Source organism: Cavia porcellus, unplaced genomic scaffold (genome assembly GCF_034190915.1).
Source record: "Cavia porcellus strain 051 isolate PalLab524CR breed Dunkin Hartley unplaced genomic scaffold, mCavPor4.1 scaffold_23, whole genome shotgun sequence".
In the NCBI taxonomy this organism is placed as follows: Eukaryota; Metazoa; Chordata; class Mammalia; order Rodentia; family Caviidae; genus Cavia; species Cavia porcellus.
Genome location: NW_026947506.1, coordinates 54,667,586 through 54,694,929, shown reverse-complemented (window position 1 = coordinate 54,694,929; position 27,344 = coordinate 54,667,586). Strand labels below are relative to the sequence as shown.

At 55.9% G+C, this 27,344-nt stretch overlaps 1 protein-coding gene across 16 annotated transcripts in view; it reads right to left on the bottom strand.

Annotated features, from left to right (window-relative positions):
- Camk2b (calcium/calmodulin dependent protein kinase II beta) overlaps positions 1 to 27,344 on the bottom strand; it is a 72,284-nt gene that overhangs the window by 28,743 nt on the left and 16,197 nt on the right. For all 16 annotated transcript variants that reach the window (XM_063234400.1, XM_063234404.1, XM_063234405.1 and 13 more), the window contains exons 2-3: positions 15,846 to 15,940; positions 4,542 to 4,601 (exon numbers count right to left, since the gene is read on the bottom strand). In XM_063234400.1, the coding sequence (XP_063090470.1) occupies positions 4,542 to 4,601; positions 15,846 to 15,940 (155 nt within the window). The remainder of the gene's footprint in view (positions 1 to 4,541; positions 4,602 to 15,845; positions 15,941 to 27,344) is intronic.

Sequence of the window (27,344 nt, the reverse complement as noted above, 5' to 3'; positions counted from 1 at the left end):
CCTGAGGCGCAGGGCCTCAGTGCTGAGCTTGGGCCCACTCTGCCCTCCATGCCCTAGTTTCTGGCTGCCTACAGAGATCTTCGTGCTTCGTGCTCCCCATCCTAGACCTGCCTGGTGCAGGGCAGGGGCAAATGGGGACAGCGGCCAGCTTGTGCCGGCTGAGACACCTGCACAGATCAGGGAACACTCTGGGTGATGCCGCCTGGACCCTCTTCTCGCACAGTGGGTTCAGCCCTGTGCTGGAACCTGGTGGCTCTGAGTGTTAACTTAATTAACAGTGAGGTCACTGAAGCACAGAAAAGTTGAGTAATCAGCCAAAGGTCACACAGCCCCAGATGGCAGAATGGAGATGTGATCAGGTCAGTCTGGCTCCAAGGCCTGCACTGCACTGGTCACAACCCCTCTGCTCCTTGGGACAGAGGCAGATGACCTCTGAGGCCTTGCTGTCTAGACCCCAAACCCCACAAGGTGGTGGAGCCCTTTTCCTGCCCCTCCAGGCCCCCAGGGCCTCAGGAGCAAACAACCCACACAGCTCCAGCACCTTCCTGGTGCCCTCTGGCGCTGTCCTGCTTTTTCACTGGCTGCCAGGGCCCTCCCTCCTGTCTCCGGTCCTCTGGGGACCAGCCTGATAGTGTCCTTGGGCCAAAAATGCCAATGTGGCCTCCAGGGTCTGGGCCTGCCGACCCCTGGGTTCTGGTGGCCTCCACCAAGGCCTTCCTTTCTCAGTGCCTCACCAGGGGCCCCGGACCTCCATCCTGAGGGCAGAGCCAGGCGTGCAGACTGTGCCTCCGCCTGCCACCGCAGGACATGAATGGCACCCCAGCCTCCTGCCTGGCTCCGCTCCTCTCCAGCTGTGCTGGGACAAGCTGCACAACCCTTGGGGAGCTCCAGGCTGTGTGACTGTCGCCAACACTATCCAGGTCTGAGGGCCAAGGTGACCATGGCTCAATAACAGGGGCCAGCACCACTTAGGGACCTGGGCTGCTTTTCCAAGCCCGGGACAGAATTCACAGGCAGAGGACAGCAGCCAGCTGGGCCTGCATCCGCACTGCCTGCTCTGCCCAGCACTGGGAGAAGGTTCATCTGTGCCTCACCCCTGCCTTGTCCTGTGCTCCTCGAAAGCTAATTTCTGACCCCCAGGTCTCCAACTCCACCAGGACCTCCACCCCACCCATGCCAGCCTGTGCCCCACTGAGATGCTGTGGGCCCTTGGGTGTGATCAAAGTCTCCGGAGCCCCATGCACTCAGGGACACACTGCTCACACCTGCACAGCCAAGAAGGCGCGGGCCTTGTGGGCAACGCTGAAGTGTCTAGGTCACAGCTCCTGGGGTCCCTCAGGGACAGCCGGCTTGGAGGGGCTGCCCTGTCCTGCACCCCCTCCTGCTGCAGAACAGGATGAAGCCAGGGGCCAAGGGGTGCAGGCCTGGGGGGCCCTCCTCCTTGCCAGGAAGCAGGGAGACCAGGATCCATGTGGGAAGTCACGGAGGTGCGGGCACACACGCTTTCTTCAGCATTTTTTAACATTTTAAAAATAGTCAGGTGCTTATTTTAATGGTTTAGAAGAAAACCTAACTGGCACAGGAGACCCGTGAATTCACAGACAAGGCTGAGCACAAAAGTGAACTGTCGCGAATCTATTTAAATAACAACAGAAGCCAAGAATGCTGTGCGCAGAGGTGGCTTAAATAAAGTCCCCATGGTGTCCTGAACTAGTCTGGGTGCCTTGGGCCAAGTGGCGGTGCAAATGTGACCCAGGCTTGAGCCACTGCCCTCACCACCCTAGGGAACAAGACCCTAGGAGGAACCCATCCCTCTCTGCTGTGCTCTGGAGCTCTCCAAAGTCGGGGAGCCCTTCTCTAAGGACTACAAGGGCTAAACCCCAGGTGCCCAGGGGTCCTTCCACCCTTGGGCCACTAAGAGTTTTTACAGCCCTGAGACAGAGCTGGGCTCGATGACCTCCAGGATCCAGCTGGATCAGCTCCAGCTATGTACAGAGGGAAGCCTGGGCCCTCCTGGGGAGGTCTGGGGTGCTGAGAACTCTGCCTGCAGGCTCCACTTCTACTCCATTCTCTCAGGCCCTGTAGTAATGGGAGGTCTGGAACTGCTTCCTGAAGCTCCCTCTGACCCACAGGAAGCACTTTCAAAACAGAGATGGGCAGGTACCTGTGGTGCTGGCTGGGTCTCCTCCTGGCACCTGGCCCAGCACAGGGCAGGCATCCATAAACCTGCAGAATCCTGGATTCTGGAACCTTCCCTGGGATGGTGTTGACCTGGATCACATCCAGACAGAGCACAGGCCACCTGGGCTCACTCTATAGACGATAAGGCGACCACCACTGGCACCCTCACCCGGTGGGGTCAACCCCACCACATTCAGTCCCTGGGGACTCAAAGGCTGAGGTCCCCATCACCAAACCCTCAGGGACTGTAGCCCTGACCTGAGAGTCCTGGGCTATCCAAGGGCTTCTGCTTGTCCCAGGGGATTCAAAGGCAGGCAGTCCAGCACTGGGGTGTACCTGCCCAGCTAGTGGGCTCTTCCTCCTCTGTCCTCCCGGGCTTTTCCCCCCAAGAACTCTGCTGCCATGGAAACCATGAAAACCTAGGCCAGGCCCTGGAGGCAAAGCTCCCCACCCTGGCTCTAAGAGGCTCAGCCAGGCCGCTATTGAGCCTTAAAAGGGAAGAAACCCTGACAGATATATGACACAGGTGGTCCCAAGGACACCACATGGAGGGAAATACGCAGTCACAAAGACACACACTGTAAGTCCATTTCTCTGTGGTCCCGGAGCGGCAGATTCACAGACAGAGGAAGAACTGGAGGTCCTGGGGCCGGAGAGGGGTGCGGGGAAGGTGTGTAATAAGAACGGACTGTCTGTCAAGTCTGTTTGAAGGTTTCCTACTCCAAAGATGAAAAAGGTTTGGATACAGGCGGCCAGATGGGTACGCAGCATTGCAAACGTACTTAACAATTAATATTATGGATACTCTATTGTGATTTTTAGGACGTCACACTTCCTGTTTCTGTCTATTACCACACAACCCGGTCTGTCTTTCTCTGACCCTCTGTCTGTCACTGTCTGCTTTGTTCATGCGTCAAAGGCTCCGTCCCCAGCCCAGTGTACTCTTGGGAGTATTGGTGCCTCTGGGCAGTGGGGCTGGTCACTGGTGCCAGGGCCTTGAAGAGGACATTGGGACCCACTGCTGCCACCTAGAAGTGCTAAGGAATCCTAAACGAATGCCCACGCATGTGCTGTCCCCAGGTCCCACATACCGCTGTGTTCCTGAATACACGGAAGTGGGTTCTTTGTGCTAGTTGGCACAGCAGGTCTGGGGGTCACTTTGCTCTACCCCAGATGGCCATGATACCACGAAACGAGCTTAGGAAGTAGGGAGTTCTTGCAACCCCATTCACAAACAAGGGTCTCCCTCAGCTTAGAGCCAGGCCACTCCAGGCCCCCCACCCCACTCCATGCAGGCTGCCTCGGACAAGCAGGGCTTCCCTACGACTCCGACCTCCTGCAGGGCCCACAGGGAGCTGTCACAGGCAGAGACTGTGGCTGTTCCTGCCCCAGCCTCGCCAGCGAGGCTCCTGCTCTCACGGCCGAGCCCCCTGTGGGCAGCTTCCTGTCTAGAGGTGGGGCCTTCCCAGGCCCCAGAAGTGAGGCTCCTAAGGGAGGGTCCCGCTGTCTCCCCTCAAGCTTTCTCCCATTTCTCAGAGAGCCTTGATCTACAGAGAAGGCTCCGTGTGAGCTTGAAGCCTGCCCACTGTCGCTGGGTTTCAGAATGTGCTGCTCAAGGGTCCATTCCCCATGGGAACGAAGTCCCTGCAGGGACCTCAAACAGCCACCGCTCCTAGGCCCAGCCTCAGCCAGGCCCCTGTTTGGAACCGACCCAGACCCACGCTGGGCATCCAGCCAGGCAAAGAGACGTCTTGTTCCAGATCCACCCACAATGCATCCCCCCCAGGCACACCCGGTGTCCTGCACACCCAAGGCTGACAGCCCTCTCTCCCTGGCACCTGTGCCCCAGCAATGTGCCCCAGGTGTCCCTTTTAAACACAGCTTCCTAGGTGCCGTTCTGACAAAAAGGAATGAAGCTCGGGTGTCTCCCAGTTCCTCAACATGCACATGGCCTTAGCTCCAGGCCTCTCCAGCCGCAGGGACCAGTGTTGGGAGGGGACAGGCAGTGGGACACAGGCACACACTCAGCTGGAGTCCAGAAGGTGAGGGGTGGCAGGACCTGGGGCCTGGGAGCTCCAAGGTGACCTGCAGGACTCATCCTGGGCTGTGGAGAGGAGCCTGGAAGCTGTGCCACTGGACAACTGGGGTTCTGGACCTATGGGTGGACTGGGACCCAGTGCAACTCAAATCCATCTGACTTGGCTGAAGGCAAGGGGCTTCCCAACTGGGCCAGCCCTGGACTCCTTGGACACCTCCCCACATCCCAGCCAGTGGACAGGTCACCAGCCCCGGGTCCTGGGCTCAAGGCACCCCAGGGGCATCCTCAGAAGCGCCCACCTGCCCTCCTGGGGGCTGCTCACCGATGTTGGAGTGCTTCAACAGGCGGCAGATCCGGGCCTCTCTCTCTAGCTTCTGGTGATCTGAGGACACAGAAGGACAAGACATGACCTTGAGCCTCGGCCCACAAGCACCACATTAGGACAGGGCCATGACAGTGCTCAGCCACTGCCAACCAAGAGAGGACAGCACAGACCCCAGGACCCTCCATCACCTGCTCTGGGGCACATACCCACAGCTCTGCTGCAGCAGGGAGAGCTCCGCTGTACTGTCGGGCCCTAACCAGCACTACTGGCCAAGGACAAGCAGCAGAGGTCAGGCAGGGATGCCAGGGGAGGCGAAGGTCACAAACTCCGGACTGAAAGTCCCATGCAACCTGGGACACAGTGCCCATGTGTGACCTGCTCTGATTCTGTACTCTTTGGGGCTTTCTGCTGACAGCAAATTTGTCCTCTGAAGGCAGCAGTGGGGCTGCATAACTGTCATCCCCAGTGAACATAGAATGGGTGTCATTCCCATTCTATCTCCACCCCCAAAGCACCAGCCTTAACCTGGCTCTGGGAAGGGGAGACATGGAGACACCTGGGCACTGCCCAGGCAGTATCCCCCCAGAAGATGGGCCAATTTATGAGTCAGAAGTTTTATATTCCAGATAGCGGCACCAGGAAGATCTAAAACGCCTGCAGAATGTGCAGCCAAACCAAGAGCCCTAGAGTGAGTGGAGGGGAGACAGTACTGGGGCCCCAGCCACCAAGGTGTGTTGCTCAGCGGAAAGGTGACCCTCCAGACCCCGCCCCCTTGGAGCACCCCATGTGGGCTTCCGGTATGAATAGGTGGAAACAAGTGCCCCCTGGGCCTCTGAGGAAATGGAGGCGGGGCTTCAGCACTCAGGACAGCGGCTGCCTCCTGCTGAGACGGATTTCTCACCCTGGGGCCCTGCCCAGAGGAGCCAGCTAGACACAGCCACCAATCCTGCAGCACTGCTGCCTTCCCCAAGGGAGCCGCCACAGCCCCCAGCAAGGTAAGACCGGTGCACCCTCAGAAGGATGCTCAGATGCCTTTCTGCCCAGCCTGCAGCCTCTGGCCCCTGCATGGAGAAGACCATCTACCATTCATGCCCAGCTGCCCAAGGCATGGTGTGAAGTGGCCTAGGGACACAGCGTGCCACAAACAGGCCTGTCTGGAATGCATCCAGCTGGGGCTCCCTCCTGCCCCCATGAGTCCTCCCTGAGCCACAGGCACACCAGCTCCCATCTGCTTCCTCCGCCCCATGCCTCACACTCAGCTGGAGCTGCCGGCGGAGCCTCGAGTGAGTGGAAATGGACCCCACCTCGTGTGCTGCTGCACCCTGCTCCCCCATCTGCACCAAGCTCTGCCACAGTGGGGGCCGAGGCACCTGGAGACAGCTGGTGCTCCTAGCCCCGAGGCTGCCAGGCACCAACACTCTCTGAAAGAACGTGTGCAGAGGGAAGAACCCAGGCACAGTGACAACTGGACTGCCAAGGTGACCAAGGATGCATGAGGGCCGGGACCAAGCCCAAGGGCGACAAGCTCTCTCTCTCACACACACACACACACACACACACACACACACACGCACTCCACACCCCACACACCTGCTCTCCGGGAGGAGCTGGCGCAGAGAAACTCAGGCAAAACATGCTATTTAGCCCTCCCACCAGAGACGCAGCCCACAGACAGAATGCAGGGATCATTTATACCCCATCCAACACTGATCAAAGAAAAAACACCCCAAAACAAAAAATACCCAAAACAATTTTACTCAAAGATCAGAGCCTGCAATTATCCATCCGCCTGCCTGGATTCTAATGATAGCGCAGCGCCCGAGACTCCACCCTCGGGGAAAGCCAGGCCGGAAGCTTTTCTAGGTGATTCCGCCCACATTGCAGAGCCTGGGATGGCAGCCCAGCTCCAGGCTGCCTGTGGCTGTCTGCTCAGCACCCGAGGGAGCCCCGAGGTCAGTGGCATGTGTGGGGCCCAGTGCTGTGGCTCTGGTCACAGAGGGACAAGGTAGGGGCGGTGGCCCCAGCTCACACTGAGTGAGTGGCACCCATGCAGAGTTGGCCATGACTTCCAAGCACCAGGCTTATGCAGCACACAATGCCTCAGAGGCCAGGCCCTCTGGTCACTCGGGCTCCTCTGCAGGCTGGAAGGTGGCAGCAGCCTCCCTATACACCGTAACCTCTATCTACTCCGGTAACACTGTCATTGGGGCAGCAGGGCCAGTGCTCTGGAGGAAGGGGAGACATAGTAGGGCAGGTGACAGCCTGATGACAAGGCCATCCTTCTCCCTCACTGACTCTGGCTGCCAACCTGCGGCAGCAGGACCAAAGCAAACTGCCTGTGGTGACGAAGAGAGAATAATCTGGGTTATACCTGCCAGACTGTCGTATCAGCTCAGGGTCAACTCAAGCCACCTTTCAGGGACAGGGACACAGTCCCTCCAACTGCTGACTGATGGGCCCTGGAGGGGTTGGTGGGAGGCAATCAGGAGTCAGGGAGGGGAATAGCAGCACCTCAGGGCTGTCACCTTAGAGGTGACAGGCAGGGCTGCCCCAAACTGCCCAAGGCCAAGATGCAGGTGCATGGCTGTGACCGCGCCCTGGAGCACCTGCCACGTAATGGTGCCATCTGTTCTCCACTTGTGACAGGTGACAGCCTGTTTAATTCCAAGGGTGCTCTGAGAGGCCAGGTATGCTGGGCTGGGGGCCTGAGGACCCTGGAGTGTGGCCTCAGGGACTCCCATGTTCTATGTGGACAGTAACCAGAGGCCATGGCCACAGCCCCAGAGGACAAGTTGAGGGGACACGTCAGGAAATCTCTGCCGGTCACTCTCCACCATCTCCTCCTCCTTCCTTCACAGCCAAGAGGGTGTCTGGGTGGAAGCGGGAGGCTTCCCGCCCACCCAAGCCCTGAAGCCATGGAAGCATCCTCCTGGCAGGGTGACTCACAGCAGGGAGGGGAGGCAGTGGCAGTGAGAGGAGCCAGCGAGCAGGGGACAGGAGAAGCGTGGGTGGCATCCAACCCTGCCAGCTGCGGGCTGTCACGGGAGGACACCGGGCGGGGCAGAGCAGGGCAGCAAGAGGAGACAGAGGCCCACACAGAGGCAGGGCCACCTGCTGCTCTCCACGCCTTGGACTGTGGGGACCCGGGTCCAGGAGGAGCCCTGAGCCTGCTGGCTTCGGAGCCCTGGACAAGTGACGCCCCTCAGCAGGCCTCCCTGGGATGACAGGAACAGCATCGGCATGGGACCTCACTGAACTGAATGTGACAGTGCGTGCAGAGTCTGAGCAGTCCTGTCATCTCCCAGAGGCTGCAGCGCCCCCACAGCCCTGTCACCACCAGGGTCTGCAGCTATATCCAAATCCTGCTGAGGGGCTACCCCCAGGGGTTCCACCCCTACTCCCCCAGGGAGTTGGGTCTCTGCCCATCCAACTCTGCCTCTGTAGTGGCACCAGGCTCACTCCCTGTACCCTCAGCATGGGGCAAGACTGTCCACCCAGGTGCCTGTACCATCTCACAGCAGGAGGAGCCGGTCTGCCTTCCTTCCCACCTGAGCCACTTGTGCCATCCAGTGGCCTGAGAGACTTTCAGAGCTTCGGATGGCTCAGGGCATCCTACCCACAACCACTGGGCCCCTTCTAAGCACTGTTGTGTGCTTACCTCCCTATCCATCACAGAGCTGAAACTGTTCTGTTTTCAGGCCCCTGAAAGCCACCCCGGCAGACAAAATCACTGTCACATCACCCAACTCCAGACAGGACACAGCTGCAAGGTGGCCAGGTGAGGCAGGCTGGGCCCTGTTGGGGTTGGATGTCTGGGGGAAACCAGGGGCCACCTCCCCATGCTCCTCCCTCAGGGCTTTTCTGAGGGTGCCAGGAAGTCTGGGGACAATGGTGGAGGTGATGAGGATGGCAGTCGGCAGGGACAGACACTCTTCTCCCCCTGCGCCAGCACAGGACCCCGAGGATGTGTGGTCAGCCTATGCCTCCTCCAGAGGCCGGGCGCTGTTGACAGCAGAGCAGGCACAGAGGGGACCTTGAGGGGGCTTCCAGTGCGTGTTTTGTTTAAGAAGCAAACTTGGGGAAGCAATCAGCCTGACAGCAGGAGCCTGCCTCCAAGGCAGGAGGTGCCCATGTGCAACCCTAACCTTAACCCTAACCCTAACCCTAACCCTAACCCTAACCTCAATGGGACAAAGAGAGGGTGTGGGACTCTCGAGGGACCTGACAACCCCTGTCTAGCATAGTACTCACATGGGGGTGACCCAGCACACGGGTCTCAGGCGCATATGATCATGCTGAGGCCACAAGTGGGGTGCCCCTCTGGCTTTTCTTTGTAGGGCCACTGGCAGCTGATGCCGCTGCCCACCACCCTCCGGACAGAGATGTGGCCCAGAGCTCCTACGATGCTTGGCCAAGCATGGCGTCTGCCATGAGGCCACGGCTTTGGGCTAAAGCTGAGTCCTATATGGAGCCTCCAGTGGCTCAGCCACATCCTTTCCCACCTAAGGGGTCCCCTCCACGGATAAGACACTCTCCTCTCCAGGGACCAGGTGCTGGAGCAGCGCTGTGATTACCCAGGTGGATCAAATGTAGCCCCCGTCTGCAGCTCCAGCCCATTGGGAGCAGCCCTCAGGCCACTTGGGAGTGGTGACGGCCACGAGGCTCATCTGCCAATGTGGGTCTCAATGTGGCTCTCTCCCACCCCCTCAGTATGAGGCCATTTAGGCCTCAGTTCTGCCAATGTCAGGTGGGGACAATCGTTCTCCGTGCACAGGGTAAGGCAGGGGAGCCTGCCGCAGCTCGCTCCTCTCTCCCGCCAGTCTACACCTGGGATAGGGCCTCCATTTCACAGGCCCCCATAGCCACCTCTTCAGACGGCACCTCAGCTTCCTCTGGGGACAGGAGGGGACTCAGCGCCATGATCCCACGCAGTACAGACTGAACACATTCTTGGGCCATGGCTCACTGGGTGCAAGATTCACAGGTCATGGCCCTAATCCTGAAGAGGGACCCAGACGCAAAAGGATGTAGGAGCCTCACCAGGGCCACACTCCTGCCCCCAACTTGTACCATCACCACACACCTAACCAACAGCTCTCCCACTCTGCCCAGGACCGGTGCCTGGATGTCACCAAGGGGCCCATCTCAGCCTAAAGCCTGCCACTGTGAGCCTTTCTATCCCAGTAACGGAACAGAGAGAAAATGGGAGACCCTGAAGAGACAGAAGCCCCAAGTCTCCCAGTTCTCCTGTGACAAAGGAGGGGGTGTGGTTTGGCTGACAGCCTTTCCCTTCAGCCCCCTGTGGAGGAACCAGGACAGTGTGCCTCAAGTCCTGTCACCACCAGGCTGCTTCCTGGATGCTTGCTGGGCAACCCTGAAAGGAGGTTTCCTCACTTCTCTGAAGCAGTAGCAGGGAGATCGTCCTTATAGGGGCCAGGCCCATTACTGACACTCCAAACCTCCCAAAATGCCAATAAGCTGTGATGGACACAGCCAACCCACCTTGTGATTCTCTGGTTTTAGTCCTGTCACTTCCACAGCTCTTGTCTCTGTCACCATAACTTCAGTCATCCTGGACCCTACACCTGCTCCCAGAGTGTCCACCTTGACCCAAGGTGGGCTTGAATTTGAACCAAGCAGTAAGACTAAAACTGGCTGAAATCAGAAGGCTTGAGTTTAGATCAAATTGAACACACAGGTTCATACGCAGGTTCATATTTGGACCAATCAACAGGTTCATATTTGGACCAATCAACAGGCCTAAATTTGGACCAATCAGTAGGCTCAAATTTGGACCAATCACAGGCCTGAATTTAGACCAATCAGCAGGCTTCACTATGGACCAATCACAGCGCCACAGGTGCTATATAAGCATTGCCCTGTCCTGAGTTGATTCAATCGGGAACTCCGAGGTGTACTGCTTGTCCTGCATACATTACATGTCTTGTCCAAATAAAGCCTTACTCCAGTGTTTCCAGAAAGTCCTGAGAATCCTTCCTGTGAGTAGTGTGGACAGAGCCACGGAGCAGGCAATGGCCTGGACCCAGCTGCCTTCCCCCCAGCAGCCCGCTTCATGGGGTGAGCAGGGGAAGTCGTCAGGACCCTCCAGGGTGGGGAGCGGCAATCCTCAGAAGCCAGGCAGTGCTGGGGCAACCTCGCACTCATTTTAAAAGGACAGAGGCAGAAGGCCTGGAGTCCAGCTCCCTCTGTTTGGGCTGCCTGGATGGGGTCCTCTGAGGCCACCAGGTGAGGGGGTGCAGCCTCCTTCCCACCTCAGCCCCAAGCTGTGTGACTAGGAATGGCCAGCAAGCTGGCCCTCAGGAAGGCTCTGTGCCATGGATGGTCCTCGATACCAGGGCCAGTCCCTCGTCCTACTCCCGCCAGCTCAGGGGCCCCTGCCCACAGCCGAGGGGGACAGGCACTGCTCCTGACCAGTCAGGACACATCCGCATCTGGGGCACGAGCCCACTGCTGCACCCAGGCCCCCACACTGCTTGGGACTGTTCACACCAATGGCCAGAGCCAATGAGCAGTAATTCGAGGTCCTCTCCTCAGACATCACAGACCCTCACAGCTGATCCTCACTTCTGTGCTCCCTCTGGGGCCTCCTTCCAAAAACTTCGATGTCACTGGTTAAGTTATGAACCTGTTGTAAAAACATACCCTCCATATGACCTTGTCATCCCCTGCGGCCTAAACCATGGAGCATCCCATCAAATCAGAATTTCAGGCGGCAAAATTTAGAAGTAACCTTTGGCATAAGCATACCCCACGCAGTGTTTTCACTGAACTGAGCTGCTACATGGGCAGCCCCTACCTGGCCCCCTTTTGATGCCCTTCTTTACCTTAGGATGGTCCTGGGGCCCTTGCCTAGCCTCCCCTCCCCTCCCCTCTAACTCCCTGTGCAGCTGCAGCAGGGCACCCCAGACCCACCCCATGAACTCCAGAACCACAGTTCCAGGCTTCAGAAGGATAGGGTCCCAGAGGGAGACCCCATCCTGCTCCTCCTGACCGGTTCCCTTAGCCAGTCAGTGTGGGGGCTGGAGCGGGAAGATGGAAGCACAGAGCCAGGAGGGGCCAGGAGGGGCCAGAAGGGTCCCCGAGAGGGCGGGCACAGCTTCCTGCGCATGCTCAGCTGCCCAGCACTGCGGCACCGTCCCTATTAACCCAGTTCCGTGGATTCTGCCACTGCACTCTATCCCCTTGGGCAGGGGCTGATCTGGGCTGCAGGTCGCAAGGTCAACAGAAGGCATAGCCAGGGTGCAGCGCAGAGGTCGCAGGCAGTCTTGGGCTGAGCTGCAGGGCGCACCTGCCTGCCTCTTCCTCTTGGGGTACAGGCTCTGCTCTGCTTGTGCCATGAGGACAGCTCCTCCTATCACCCCTGGGGAGGGCCCACTGGAGATGGGGCACTTTGGAGAGCCTGGTTTCCTTGCTTGTGAGATCAGCCCACCTGTGCCCATCAGCTGGTGGGGGCACATGTGACTCCTGTGAGCCAGCACCAAACTTCAGCCTACCCTGGCTTGCTAAGACCTGAGGCCCCTCACCCCCTAGCTCAGCTCGCCCCATCCCTGGGGCCCCCGTGTGTGGCCACTAACCGGGGTCACCTCTGCACCGGCTGCCTGGGCCTGACACCCATACACCTGTACTCACAGCATCCATCCACTCGCCTGAAACCAGCCCCCCTCAGCAGCCGCTCCTGAGACAGAGGGTGGAGGTGATAGCAGAGCTCCTGCCCCTAATGAGCTCGTTACCCCAGTCAGTTACTGTTCTTCCAACTGCTTTTGTTAATGGCAGCTTAATAATCACTGATTATTCAGTACATTCACAGACTTTGAATGTCTCACAAACCTCTATTTAATTATTAAATTTTAAAAATTTAACCATCGCTGCTGTGCAGCATAGCCGGTGTGACTGGGTGGCACTGCAGTCCATCTCTTTCCTGCAGCTGGGCCTCAAAGGACCTATGTGTCTCCCCTGGGCCTAGGTGGCTCTGGATGCAGCCAGTGTGGGGACACCACATACCCCACAGTCCTGGACACCCTTGAGGAAGACAGGTCCCCCATGTTTGCACCGGGCTCCGTGAAGGGTGGGCAGACAATTACAGGGTCCCCTCCTGCCCTCCTGTCCTTGGCCTCACTTGTAGGGTAGCTGCGGGGAAGGCCTTGACAGAGAAGCCCTGACCCCACTATTACGGAGAAGAAAGCAGGGAACTTGGGCCAGTGTGATGTGGGGCTCAGGGAGACCTGGGAAAACTGGCTGGAGACACTGGGGTGCTCGGAAGCAGGGTGTAGGTCCCATCTGTCCAGGAAAGGTGGTGGCAGTATGGGGAGGGACCCAGGGCAGCCTGTGCACCCCAAGTGGGCTGCATTTCATGCTCACTTTGCCACATCAGGGGCTGAGCAGCCCACCAAGGCCTCTCAGCAGGGCTACGAGGGTGGGCACAGAGGCGAGGCACCACCTGGCTCTCGGGGAAGTCTACAGGTCTGGGGATCAGAGAAGCCTGGGTCCCTGAGGGGAGGTGGCCCAGCAACAGAGGGCACAGGACACGGCCTTAAACCAGGGAGGATGGTAACACAGGATCCTGTCTGCTGAAGGAGGCCAGGAGGGGACTGTCCTATGTCATCCCCTGGGGACCTCCAGGCCACCCAGCCCTGTCACCACCATCCCCCACAGGCAGCCTAAGAGCACAGGAGAAGAGACTGAGGCAGGCTCACTGAAGCCAAGCAAAGCCACCAAGAAGGTGGCTTCTGTGCTTGAGTCTCCGGAGCCAAAAGCCTGAGGCTGTGCCAGGGTCCCTGGCTGGCAGTCACACAGGGACCACCAGTAGGATGAGACAGCTGCTCAGAGCCACTGCCTGGGGCAGGAGGGAACCTCAGGCAGGAGGAACCTGAGGCTCATGCCCTGGCAGTGCAGCTCCAAAACCTGGGAATGTGTGTTCCCTCCTTGACCCCACCAGTGCCAACCTCCAAGGGGCACGGACACACCTGGTTCCAGCCCAGCGAGTGCTTGGGCATGTCAATGTCACTGTCCCTGCCACAGTGTGGCCTGTGTCCCATCAGGTTTCCTGGGTCTGGGAGGGAAGAAGCCACAATGGGCAGGGCCAGGTTGAGGTCACTGAAGGCCAAGGTCGCCTGATACCAAGATAGAGGGGCCACGGTCACCCACCGGGGCAGCCCAGATTGATGAGGGAGGGTGCAAACAGCCAGGTGAAGGGATAGACGGGGGTCCCAGAGGAGTTCACACATGGCCCCAAATCAGGAGCAGGGTCTGTGGCCTGGGGGTGCAGGGCACAGACACAGCTCAGGCACAGATGGGCAGTGCATCCCCGAAGCTGAGTGGCCTCACCTAGACAGACTTGGATCCACTCAGATAGATACAGACCACAGGGGCCACTAGGCCGCCCCTTCCACCAGATGACATGGGTGCAGGAAGAAGGGCCCCACCCTTGCAGGTCATGTCAGCCCTGCCCACAGCCCACAGCAGGGAAGACCCTACCCCCACACCTGCGACACACTGCCAAGCCACCCATGAGCTGCCCGCTGGGGCACAGGTCCCCACAGCCCTGCACAGTGCCCCTGCAGAGGGGAGGCTAAGCACACACAGCTGTGCCCCATCTGTGTTCTATCCCTACCTATAGTCCCCAGGCTGTGTGTGCAGTGCCCCCAAAGGCTCTTCCTGCTGCTCCGGATGACAGGCACCCCTCTGATCCTGAGGTGCCCTGGTGCATGGGCTCTCTGGGTTCTGCGCCCACCTGGGCACCTGAAGCGTCATCCCAAGGGGGAGGTACGGGGTCGCCAGATCCCAGCCATGCCATCCTGGGCTGAGAGCTCACTGGGATGCACCAAGTCTGGACAGACACACACGTACACATGCTGGGGCACACAGAGCCCACCACACGCACACAGATCCTACGCACCACAGGCACACAGACATGTGCACACTGATATTTCCACATATTCACACAATTCCACATGCACACACACTTGTGCACACACAAACAGCTACACACACACAAGCGTGACCCCATCTGGAGCGCAGTGAGGAACTGGTGCCTGGGATCTGAGGTCCTTGTCCCCACCCTCCCTGCTTCCATCACCCTCGTGGCACACTCAGCCCCGAGACACAGATGAGTCTGGGACAGGAGCACCCCAGCCTGGCTTCCAGAGGAGGAAACACTCACAGCACCCCAAGACTTGGCACAGCTGCACATACAGCTCTCTGGGTCCCGCGGGGTGGGCCTGGCTGCCTGATCAAGGTCCCCAGACCCTGCAGACAGTAGGCAGTAGGCCCTGTCTCCAAAGCATCTAATGGCTAGGATCTGGGGGCCAGAGCCCCCCATTCCCCGTTTGCTTGCATCTGGGTTCAGGTGCTCATCAGAGCTGCTGGCTGCATCCTGGGAGGGCAGGGAGGTGATAGTCCTGGCATGTCTCACTGAGGTGGCTAGACAGGCATGTCTCACTGAGGTGGCTGCCTGATCAGTGTCCTGCTCCTGCCACTCTGAACTTTGGGGACAAGGAGACGGGGGCCTTGGCCCCACTCTCAGACCTGCGCCCAGGCACCAGGGAGCATGCTGGAGACCGACATCTGGCTCTGTCTGTTGTCGCTCTTGCAGGTCAGGACACACCCTCAAAGGAGCAGGGACGTGTCTGTTCCCCACTACAGCCAACTGGCACAGCACCACGCCAGGCCCAGGTCTGATCCTCCCCCTCTGAGGTCAGCTGCATGGGCCAACCCCTGCTTAGAAGACTCCATTACACTGGCTGTGGTGGTGCAAGCCTGTGCCCCCAGCACTCTGGGACGCTGAGACAGGAGGACTGCAATTTGAAGTTCACCTGGGCAACTCAATGACTTAGCAAGACCCTGTCTCAAAATAAAAATGAAAATGGAAAAAAAAGGATGTCTCAGCTTCAACCTCTAGCAAAAATAGGACTCAGTTATATGCCAAACTGGCAAGGTAGCACACACCTGTAATGCAAGCTACCAAGGGAATCAAGAGTTTTAAAAAAGGGTTGGGGGTGCAGCTCAGTGTGAAGGCCTGGGGTTCACGCCCAGAGGGCTCGGGTCGGCTTCAGTGCCAAGACAGCTGGCAGGCACTGCAGCAGCCCTCTTCCCCCCGAGGCTGAAGCAGTGGCTCCTCCCTGGGCCAGAGCCTGTGACAGCACGGTGCTCTCTAAGAGTGCCCAGTACAGGGATGGACAGTCGGACAGTCACAGACCTGGGACGGAGAGGCTGGGTGGGATCCCCAGGCCCCTCACCACACCCTGCCCCGCCCGGTCCTGCCCACGGGACAGGCGCACCTACCTCTGGCTGATAGCTTCTTGGTGTTGATGATCTTGGCAGCGTATTCATGGCCGGTGCAGAGCTTGACACAGCGGCGGACCACAGAGAAAGCCCCCCTAGGCGGGAAATTGGGGGGCAGAGAAAGGGGAGAGCTGGTTAATTTCCTGTAGGCACTCAGAGGCCTGGCCCTCTCTAGCCCCCCTCAACCATGGGTCCCACATCCTGGGCTCAGCTGGACTCGGGCCACCCGGGGTGCTCATGCCAAGTCCACAGACCCAGCGAGGCCCCCACGCCCAGGGAGCTGCCTGGGTCCAGAGCACAAGCAGATGGAATTTGTTGCAACTGGACAGGAGGCTACGGATGGTGTTGGGGAGGGACAGGCTCACATCACTCAGCTGCAGAGCTAGAGGGAGGGGCCCCCTGCATGCCCCCCCCCCCCCGCTGTCCTCAGGTCACACAGAGGCGGGGAGCCCACTCACCCTCAGGCTGGGCGTGAGCTAGGAAGTGTGGGTTAAATGACACAGGCCACGGAGGAGCCCTAGACAAGGCCCACAGTCTTGACGACACCCTGCAGAGGGCCAAGGCCAGGCAGCTGCAACCAGGGGACCAGGGCCCCCTGACCTCTGTGGCTGCACCCCCAGAAGGCACAGCCTCTCCACCCTAGTGTTCAGGGAGGTACCCAGACAGGAGAGCATCTGAGACAAGAAATGCTCTTTACTTCTTTACTACAATTCTGAGATGAATTCCTGTAGAAACGTACTACTCGATTTCTCAGAAAAATAATCATGTCCAGCTGGGTAGGGGTCATGCTGACCAGTGAGCGAACACTCAGCAGCTCCCCAGCTGGCTTTGACCCCCAATCCTCATAGTACTAAAGATTGGACTCAGGGCCTTTGTGCTGAGTTATAGCCCCAACCCTTTGTAATTTTTCTTTTGAGACAATTTTTTTCCAAGATTTGGGATCCTCCTGCCTCAGCCTCCCGAGAGTGATGGGATAACTAGGTGCCACATCGTCTGGTCCATCTTTGCTTCCTGAAGCTGATGGTGAATGGGAAGGGTCTTCCTCACAGGGGTCGCTGTGGGTAGGGGCTACGCTTGCTGGTGGATTTTTTCTGAATCCCTTCAGGCCGAGAAACCCAGGAAGGACCACTGGTTTGAGACCTGAGAGGATGGTGAGGGCCAATGCTTCATCTGAGTGTGACTTCAACACCTATCTGTCAGCTCTGGGGGACGTAGGGTGACGGCTCTCCCAGCCTCATGGCAACCTCCGCGCCCCTGCACTCCCTCCTGGCACCCTCCTCCCTCAGCTGGCATTGGAGCCCTGACCCAAACCTCCATGAAGGTTGACCCTCGGGAGAAGGTCACACAGTGGCCTACATGACCTCCCAGGCTGGCGGTGCCCAATGGGGGGGCATCCTCAGCAGGGAGACACCTGCCCACCTCGCCTGTGAAAAAGGCCTGTGCATGTTCAGCACAGGTCGTGCAGGCCTGACACCTCCAAGGTCTCCAAGAACAGGCGAACCTGTGCCAGCATCATCCTGTCAGGGCTCACAGCTCCTGCCCACCAGAATTCACAGTCACGGCCAGTCCCTGTCACCACAGGCCAACTCCTGTGCCTCCATCAAGACCCCATGCAAACAGTGGGGTCTCTAAAGGAGCTCTGTCCCTCATGGCCTCAGGTCCATTTCTCTGCTCTAATTCAGTTATGCATTCACCTGCTTCTGCTCCTCCCCTGCAAGCATGCCCACCACAGAGCCCGGTGGTGGTCTGGTGTACAGGAGTCAAAAGTGACCTGAATACAAATGACCTGAGGGTGGGAGGAACCCAAGGAGGAGAATGCCCAAGGGTCCAGGGCACAATGCCACTGAAGCTGGGGGAGAGTGATTGCTTTAGATCAGGAGGACCCCAGGCACCAGCCTGCGCCGGGGTTTAGGGATCAGATGAAGCCAACGACAATGAAGTCCTCTGAGCTCCTGCTCTGCGGAGGCCCTGGGACACTGTTCCATCTGTGGCAGGGACTGCAGGGCCAGGGCAGTGGCCTGAGAATGCAGGGAGCACTCAGTTCCACACAGAAGTGGGACAGGTGCCCAGGAGGGAGGGACAGCCAGCCAGGGGGCATGGAGGAGCAGGGGGACAGAATCACCCCACAGCAGGCGGCTTCTGCCATCAGAGAGTGACCCCCAAAGGAGCCGCGCTGAAAGTCCCATCTCTGGCCGTCTGGGGCTCCCACTGTCTGGCCGTCCCTCAAACTTTCCGTGACGAAGCACAGGGCTTCACTGGGCGCGGCCTCTCAGGCTGCACCTGAGTGAATCGGGCTCTGGATTGGCCTGGGACTGCAGCAGTCGGCGGGGACACCCGGTGAAGACAGGGTTCTGGAGATCCTCATCCACACCCTGCACCCACAGCTGGGGACTTCGTGGGTGAGGGGACACTGGCGGCCCCTCCTCTCCCTCCAAGGCCACCCCAGAGAGACGACGGTCATGTAGCAGGAAGCCCGTGCCAGTACCCAGGGCACCATGGCCCTGGGGGAGCTGGGCTAGGTGCGCTCACTGCCCCTCTTGCTGCCCTGGGCCGTGCCCGTGGGGCTGCTTCCTCTGTGGGAACTCGGCTTTTCTGTCCTCTCTGGAGCCTCATCCGGGACTCTCCCAGCTCTGGCCAAGGTGGCTCTCATCATCTGCACAATCCAACCTAACAGCTTTGGTCTCCCCACGGCACCTCTGCTTGCTGGGGGACGTGGAACCCAGGGCCTAGCTGGGGACCCTGCCCGTCCTCAGAAAGGCAACTGGCCTGTCCAGGGCTCATGGATGCCCAGGACCCTTGAGAGAAAGCAAGGACTCCACCCCCAACTGCCGTGTACACACGTATTTCCCATGCTGGGTTCTGTGCAAGGACCAGGGCTCTCCCCATGGCACGAGCACGGCCCCCCACCCCCGGGCCCTCAGCTGCTTTTTAGATTAGGTTGAGTGGACACTGGGTTCATTTTCTGCTGTGCATTGCTGTGCGGCTATCCTGGGACAGCTGAGGGCCGCCTGTCTTCTCTGCTGCTCAGCCCGGGTTGAGGAAAAAGGAGCTTTTTCTTAAAACCTAAGCACGCTGCTATTTGTCTGTGTTCTGGCTTTAAAAAAAAAGCTTTCCTAGCTCTGATTACAATGAGCTCTGCAGGAAGTGAAAGAAAAGAAGCCTTGCTGTATTTTAATAATAATAATGGTTATTATTATATTATTGCAGTACTGGGAATTAGACCCAAAGCTACACACTAGGTACATCCCCAGCTCTTTTTATTTTGAGACAGGGTCTCGCTAAGTCACTAAGTGGCCCAGGCTTGGATTGAACTCACAACCTTCCTGCCTCAGCCTCCCATAGCACCGGGGTTACAGATGCACACCAGCACATCTGCTGTATTTCTGTGTTTATTTAGAGATGAGGTCTTGCTATTGTCTCCCCCAGGCCATCCTGGAACTCCTAGGCTCATGCAATCCTCCTGCCTCAGCCTCCAGAGTAGCTAGGTGACAGTGCGTGACCTTCTAGATCTTCACACAGACCCAAGCAATCTGCTGGAAACAAACTTCTGCATGAAACCAAGGGCTGTACCATGTAGGGTCTTTCCCTCTGTTTTTCTGTTTTCAATACACAAAAGCACAACCCACACTCATCACAGATGCATTGAGCCTCTGCTACTTTTTTTTGGTACCGGAACTTGAACTCAGGACTTGTGCTTGCCAGGCAGGCGCTGTGCCACTGAGCTGTATCCCCAGCCCTGCCACTGTGACTCATGTGTCCAAGCCCGGGAGCTGAGGACCACGGTGACGTCACTGTCACATTCCCAACCTGAGGGTCTGTGCGGACACATTCAGGGCCCTCGTGGCTCTTCCTCTGCTGTGCACCTCCGGCTTCCTCCAAGCTCTATCCCCGGCCTGCGGGTTTAACGTCCCAGCCTTCCTGGGTCTGGGGTCACAGAGATGACAAGCACATTTCAGGGGAGCCCGTGCCATGCTGGGAGCAGGAGGGGCTGGCAGGGCGACCCCACGGGAGGCTGCTGTGCTGTGTCACTCCCCACCCCGCAGGGCAGCAGGGCTCCCTGCAGAGCCCAGACCTTCCCTCACAGCTCTGCGCCCCGCGCCTGAGAGCGGCTTGCTTTAGTATGTGGGTCTCAGCTGCCTCCACTTCGGAGAACGAGCTCCCGTTTTGTTCTCCCCTTTTACACTTCATGCCAGTCCACACAAGCTCCCCAAGGCCAGGCAGGGCGGCAGCATTTCCCTTTGGAAACAACCCTCCAGCTGGATGTGGTGAGGACATTTGTAATACTAGAACTCTAGGAGGCTGAGGCAGGAAGATCCCAAGTTCTAGCCCAGCTGGGTCAACTTAGCAAAACCCTGTCTCAAATTAAAAAATAAAGAGCCTCAGTGGCCTTGGGCTCCATCCCCAGTACTGGGGGAAAAACACTCCAACTTGCATTCCCCCCTCTGCATGCAGTGCCGCACCACATCCTCTGTGACTGTCACACAGGGTCCCCGGTGCATTCGCAGTCTGGCTTCCCTTTTTTGGATGACACTAATATGGCCTCGCCTGACTAACTCTGTAACCACACTTGCCCCAAATAGGGTTGTGAAATAGTGAGGCTCAGGGTTCCACGTGCAGGTTTAGGGGGGCAGGACTCAGCCACAACAGTGCCGGCCCCCACGTCTGCATGTAGTAGAGAAATTACATTCCCCCAGTACCAACAGATGGTAGGTACCAGAGGGGTTTTCTGGGCAAAGAGCCAGGGGACCGTTGGTGACGTGGCATCCCTGCCCTTCCCTTCACACCGCAGGACTTCCCAGGGCCTTTAGCTTGTCCGCCTGTGCCACGGGCGGCCCAGGAGCGCGTGTGGTACAGCCACCCCTCTCCTCCCAGGACGCAGAACCTTTGTTTGGATATGTGTCCATGAGCCTGGACCTTCTCAGAACTGAACACTGACCACCCCGATCAAAGTCCTGTGTGACCCGAGGAACCCAGATCACGTCAGGGCCACACCATCTGTCTGTCTGTCCACCTGAGGTCACAGCTGCTGCCCTGGGGTCTGGGGACAGGTCAAAGACAAAGGCTCCTCTTCCCTCCACCCTCTCACCAGGGCAGGGCTGACCTGGGGGTCCCACCGCCCGTGAGCAGGCAGTGCAGGTGTCCTGTGCTTCATGTCACAAACCCCAGACCTGCTGCCTGCATCCCTTTCTGCACGCTTGTGTCCCCACACTGAGTGACCAGTGTCACCACAGAGACAGGGCTGTCCTTACACTCCCGACACCACCGTGAGACATCAGAGGCTCTCGTGGACAGTGACAGAGGGACCCTCCCAGGCCCCTGAACCCGGGAAGCCCCAGCAACCCAGCGGCTGTGCAGGCCCACGGCTGCCTGGGCACAGGATGCAGGAACAGCATGGTGTGAGCCCACATCCACGGCACCGAGGGCTCCACAGCATGATGCCCACATGTGGGACCTGACACCCCTCCCGGCCATAGCTGGCCCCTCGAGCATCCCAGGACAGCAGCTCTGGGGCTTCTAGTACCAGTACCTGCTTCAGTCTCTCAGGAACAAAACCCCAGGTTCCACCTCTCCTCCGGGGGGACCACTCTGTCCCCACAGTGATGCGAGTGACATTAGAAGTTTTTTTTTTTTCAGTACCCAGAATTGAACTCAGGACTTTGTGCTTGCCAGGCAGGTGTTTGTGCCACTGAGCTTTGTCCCCAGCCCTCACACTGGAGGTTTCTGTCCATCCTCACAGCAGGACAGGAGGAACAGAGTGGAGATGGGGCCAGGGAACAGGGACACGGCCACCAACAAAGCCAAGCAGGGTGTGCAGTAGCAGCAGGGCCACAGTGGCTTACACCAGGATTCTCCTCGAGACCCTGTGTCCACACTCACCCCGCCAGCCCTGGATCTTGGCTACTGCGCCTTTCTCCTCCCGGCTCCCAGGGGTATGGTTCTGATCCCGGCCGTGGCACAGGGCAGCAACAGGATGAAGCGTGAGCCATGCACAGCAGTGGGAGCCTGAGGCCGAGGCCCTCGGCTGCTCTGCACCAGGCCCAAAGTGCCATGGGCTGGGGACAGCAGTATGCAGGGCGGTGTCCCCAGAGGGGGAGGGGAAGAGGTGTTGGAGTCCATTATACACTCATCACGTCTACCCTACTGGGTCCTGTATTCTCTGTCCCACTCGGACACAGAGCACAGAGGACAGAGGCCTGGGTCCAGTGGCATAGGAGCCAGTGTTTGCATCTGGAAGATTGAGGGACCCCAAGACTTGCACCCCGAGGCCACCTGCATGGTGGGATCAGTGACACCCCCATCCTGTCGCATGTTGGGACAGCAGGTGCCAACCACCAGCCCCCATTTCTCTCCAGCTCTGCAGTCTTCTGTGGAGCGAGAGCAGAGCCGCACCTCCAGGTGCTGAGGAGCCTGGCAGCTGCGCTCCTGACTCACAACGCTCCTGGGGCCAGCAAAGATCCAGGGTTACAGGAACCTGCACCCGGAATGGGGAGATGGCAAATACAGGGCACACGGGCCCCCAGGAGCAGCACAGGCTGAAACTCTGAACTCCAGGGCACGACTGCTGCAGGCAGGGCTGACGAGGTCACTGTGAGACACCAGGGCACTGAGCTGGCCTGATGGGGTGTGTCCACATGCAAGGCCACCTCCAGGGCCCCACAGGGGGGAACCCAGGGCTCTGGCAGAGAGGGTGGGAGGTGATCCTTGTTTGGGTTTTTTGGAGCACACATCCGCAGTACAGGACAATCACCCCGGCTGGGGCGCTGGTGGGGGCCCCTCACGGTCTGCATTCCCTCTCCCTCCTCCCCATCCCATCCACCTCTAGGTTCCCCTCCCTCCAGCTCTATGTCTCTTCCATTTTCCAAAGGTCTGTCCCTCCTTCCTATTATCTATCCTTTATGCTGCTGTTGAAATTACTTATCCTTTGGGTTTCTCACGTGAAGGAAGCCCTGCGATACTGAAGCCTGGGTATTTGATTTATTTCTCTTAACGTTATGGTCTCAAGGTGCATCCACTTTCCTTCAAAAGAGTCAAGTTTATCCCTTTTTATGGCAGAGTAGAACTCCTATGTTTATTGAATGATTGGATAAAGAAAATGTGATATTTGTCTTTAAACCCAGTGGTAATTCAGTTCACATACTTTGTTCTTTCCATGATTTTGGATGCAAACCAAAATAAAATTTGGTCACAAACCAATAAAATCCAATGATTAAGTACGTTATGGAGAAATTTGACTTAGTTCTTGTCCAATTAGGTTTGAGCCCAGAACTGTGGAAAAAAGTTTGTGAACCAAGGTACTGCTACACACCAGAGCACTCTGCTCTTCTAAACAAAGACAGCCTCAAGAGATGCTCATTCATCAGAACCTGTACACCAAGGAGAAGGAAAATACCCAACCCCAGTCCCTCCTAGTTGTCCACAGAAGGGGAAAGAGAAATGTAAGAAGCCACAGCCTCACAGCATGAGCCTGTTAACACACTGACACTGACCATGGACCGCAGACACTAAGAGTGACCACAGGACCTTAGCACACTTTCTCTCTACCCCCCAGCTACCACTACTTCTGATGGCTTGTTTGTCAATTCTTTTCACCTCGTATATCACATCCAACAGAAAGCTACAAGGCATACAAAAAGACAAAAAGTAGTCTTAGAATACAGAGCAAATACCGGAACTATAGATGTGGCAGATACACTGGAAGCATCGGACTGAGAATTTGAAACAACTGTGATTAGTGATTAATACGTGAAGGTCTTTAATGAAAAAAAACCAGAACAATGTGCAAGAACAGAGGAGGAATGCAGCAGAGACATGTAAATGCTAAGAAAGAATAAACAGGAAACCTGGAAATCGAGAACAGACTGTCTTTGATGACCACCACACACTGAAGGAGAAACATCAGCGGAGCTTTCAAAGTAGAAATAGAAACAGAAATGCAAAGAGAAGAAAGAATAGAAGCAACCAAATTATCTAAGAACTTTTAAAATTACAAAAATCGGGGCTGGGGATTTAGCTCAGCGGCATAAGCGCTTGCCTTGCAAGCAGGCAGTCGTGAGTTCGATCCCCGGTACCGATAAAAATGAAAAAGACAAAAAAAAAATTACAAAAATTACCTGTAATGGGAATACTGGAAGGAGGGCACAAAGAGGAGGAAAGAAGGCTGGGGATTTAGCTCAGCAGCATAAGCGCCCACCTTGCAAGTGTGCGGTCGTGAGTTTGATCCCTGGTACCAATGAAAAAAAAAAGGAGGAAAGAAATAGAAGAAATATTTGAATAACAACCAAGTCCTTTCCAAAATTAAAGACATATACCACAGCACAGATCTAAGAAGTTCAGAGAATCCCAGATATAATAAAGTACCCAAAAATCTACACCCAGGACTATCATATTCAGAAATCAAAGGCAAAGAAGGAGGTCTCTGAAAAAGCCACTAATAAAAAGCATATTACTTACTTGTGGTCAAAGATAAGATCTCATCTTGAGAAAGCTTGCAAACAAGGACCATGGTATAAAATAGCCAAAGTGTTGAAAGAACCACCAGGCTGGGATTCCATCACCAGAGGAATTACCACTCAAGAATAAAGCAGAAATAATGATGTCACCTGGCAAAAATCGAGGAAACTGATACCACGCTTGGCTTGGCCAAAATGGCAGAAGACATTCTTCTGCAAACACAGTGACATGGATTGGAAACTCAGGTCATCATAGAAAAAGGGAGAGAAGGAGTAAGCAAGGAAGATGTGAAATCTTTTTTTCTTATTCTTAGTTGAGTTCACAGATAACAGCTCCTTCAGAATACTCCACCAGTTTATGTGAGGACTGTGGCCCGTGGACGCGGGAGAGGAGCAGTGGGAGGCAGAGGGACGGGAGGAGCGAGGGACGGGGACATATGGTCCTTGCACTGCTCGGCTCTCGGGGAAGCAGCTGGTGTGGAGAGGCAGTTGGATTAGTGGTAAATGTACATCAAACTGGGGCAGCCCTGGAGAGGAGGACAAGGGGGGAGAGGGGAAGGAAGAGGAAGAGGAAGAGGAAGAGGAGGAGGCGGAGAAAGGGAGGAGGAGGATTATCCATACTCCGAGAGAGCAGACAAAAGGAAACCATACAAAATCCTCAGTTAAATCACAGAAGGCAGAAAAGTAAAGCCCAAAAAAGAAAAATAGAAAATAACAACAAATATGGTGGCTATGAACCCAACTATATCAGTAACTAAATGTCAACGAATCTAATTTAAAAGACAGACTGCCTTGGATTAAAAAAATCTAACTCTCTGCGGTCTACAAGAAACCCACTTTAAATACAAAGACACAAATAGATTAAGTATAAAAGCATGGTATTTCTCAAAGAAATCTACCAAATACCCAATGGTTCACCCCACCCCAGAAATAGAGAAACCTATCCCAAAAAGCTATACAGCATCCCAAGGGACACCAAATGACCAAAATAATCTTGGAAAAAAAGAACAAAGTTGAAGTCCTCGTAAACCCCGATTTCAAGACTTGCTGCAAAGCTACAAAGCAAAGTCGTACGGGTGGGGGGACAATACGGTACTGGTGTAAGAAGACACAATGGACAGACAGGATACAGCTGAAAGCTTGTCTGGTGGTGACAATGTGAACATACCTCATGCCACTGGACATAAAGGGCTGGGGTGTGGCTTAATGGCCGAGTGTTTGCCTGGCGTTCTGCATTTGATGCTCAGCATAGCACTTCCTCACACATGCACACATGTGCACATGTGACAGGGAGCCCAGAAATACACTCTCACGTATGTAGAAGCAAGACCATTCAAGGGGAGAAAGGACAGGTCAGTCTTTCCAACATGTGATGCTGGGAAGGCTGACTGTCTACGTGCAAAAGAATACAGGTGGACCCCAATTTTACCCATATGGAAAGCTTAACTCTAAAAATAAAAGAAAGAAAGAAAGCTTAACTCTAAATCAAAGACACATTTAAAAGTTAAAATTATAAGAATAAAGCAGCGGTGGACATCTTCATGGTACTGAATTTGGCAATGATTTCTTATATATGACACAAAAAGCATAGAAACAAAAGAAAACTAGGTAAACAAAACTTTGGAACACCCCACGACTACCAAGAAAGCGAAAAGACACACATGGAGTGGGATAAAAGATTCGCAGTGCATGTTTCTAAGCAGCTGTTATAAGAGAATCAAAAAAAAAAAAAACCCAAAAAGCCAATTCTAAAAACAAGCAAGTTCTCCAAAGAAGACATCAAATGGCCAACAACCACACGAAAAGATGCTCCACACCACGAGGCATGCAAACTGCCAGGAGACGCCACTCTGTGTCTCTCAGGGTGGCCACCATGAAACTTTTTTTAATTAGAAGAAAAAACTCGCTGGAAGCAAGTGTTGGTAAGAAGGCAGAGAACTTGGCCTTTGCACATTGCTGGTGAGAATGTAAACAGTGCAACCACTGTGAAGAGACTGGCACTTCCTCAAAGAGTTTGGAGCCAAAAGAATCAAAGGCCCAAAATAAAGCTGTTAGCTCTGTGTGTGTGTGTGTGTGTAAATTTCTTTGGCATTTTGAAACATGGTCTTGCCATGTAATTCAAGATGGCCTTGAGCTCACTAAGTAGCCCAGGCTGGCCTCAAACTGATGGTGATCTTCCTGCTTCTGCCTCCCAAGTGCTGGGATAACAGGCGTGCACCACATCTGGCTAATATTCACAGCAGCATTATTCCTAGAGAGAAAAGGTAGAAGCAAGTCACATGTTCACTGACAGAAGTACAGATACACAAAACACGGTGGTATTACCTTCAATGAAATACTCTTCAGCGTCCAAAAAGGAAATCCTGACACACACTACAATGTGGATGAAATTACAGATTCTGTACTATAGGAAACAAGGGCCAGTACTACATGATTCTTTTTATATGAGGGACCTAGAGGAGGCCAATTCACAGAGGGAATGAGGAACCGGGTTCTTGGGCCCTGGAGGAAGGCGAGAACGGAAAGTGTTTCTTGAGCACAACCGATCGATTGGGAAGAAAACAAAATCTGGGACCCGACGACAGGAGGATGATAACCTGAGTGTACTTAATATCACCAAACTATACACTTAAAAATGTTTCCTTGTATAAGAAGAATCATCGATCTCCCAAAAAGATGTAAGAATCCTTTTTTTTTTTTTTTTTGTCTTTTTCGTTTTTATCGGTACCAGGGATTGAACTCACGACTGCCTGCTTACAAGGCAGGTACTTATGCCGCTGAGCTAAATCCCCAGTCCCCAAGATGTAAGAATCCTAAACAAGTATGAGCTTAATAACACAGCATCCAAGTACATAGGCAAGAATTTTCAGTGGAAGAACTGGTAACGAAAACAAATTTTTTTCTGTGTGCTGGGAATTGAACTCAGGACCTTGTGCTTGCCAGGTAGGTACTTGGCACCACTGAGCTATATCCTCAGCCACTGTAATGAAAATTAAAGAAGTCCACCAGCACAGCCAAGACTTTCAGAAACAGGTCCAGCGGCCAAGAG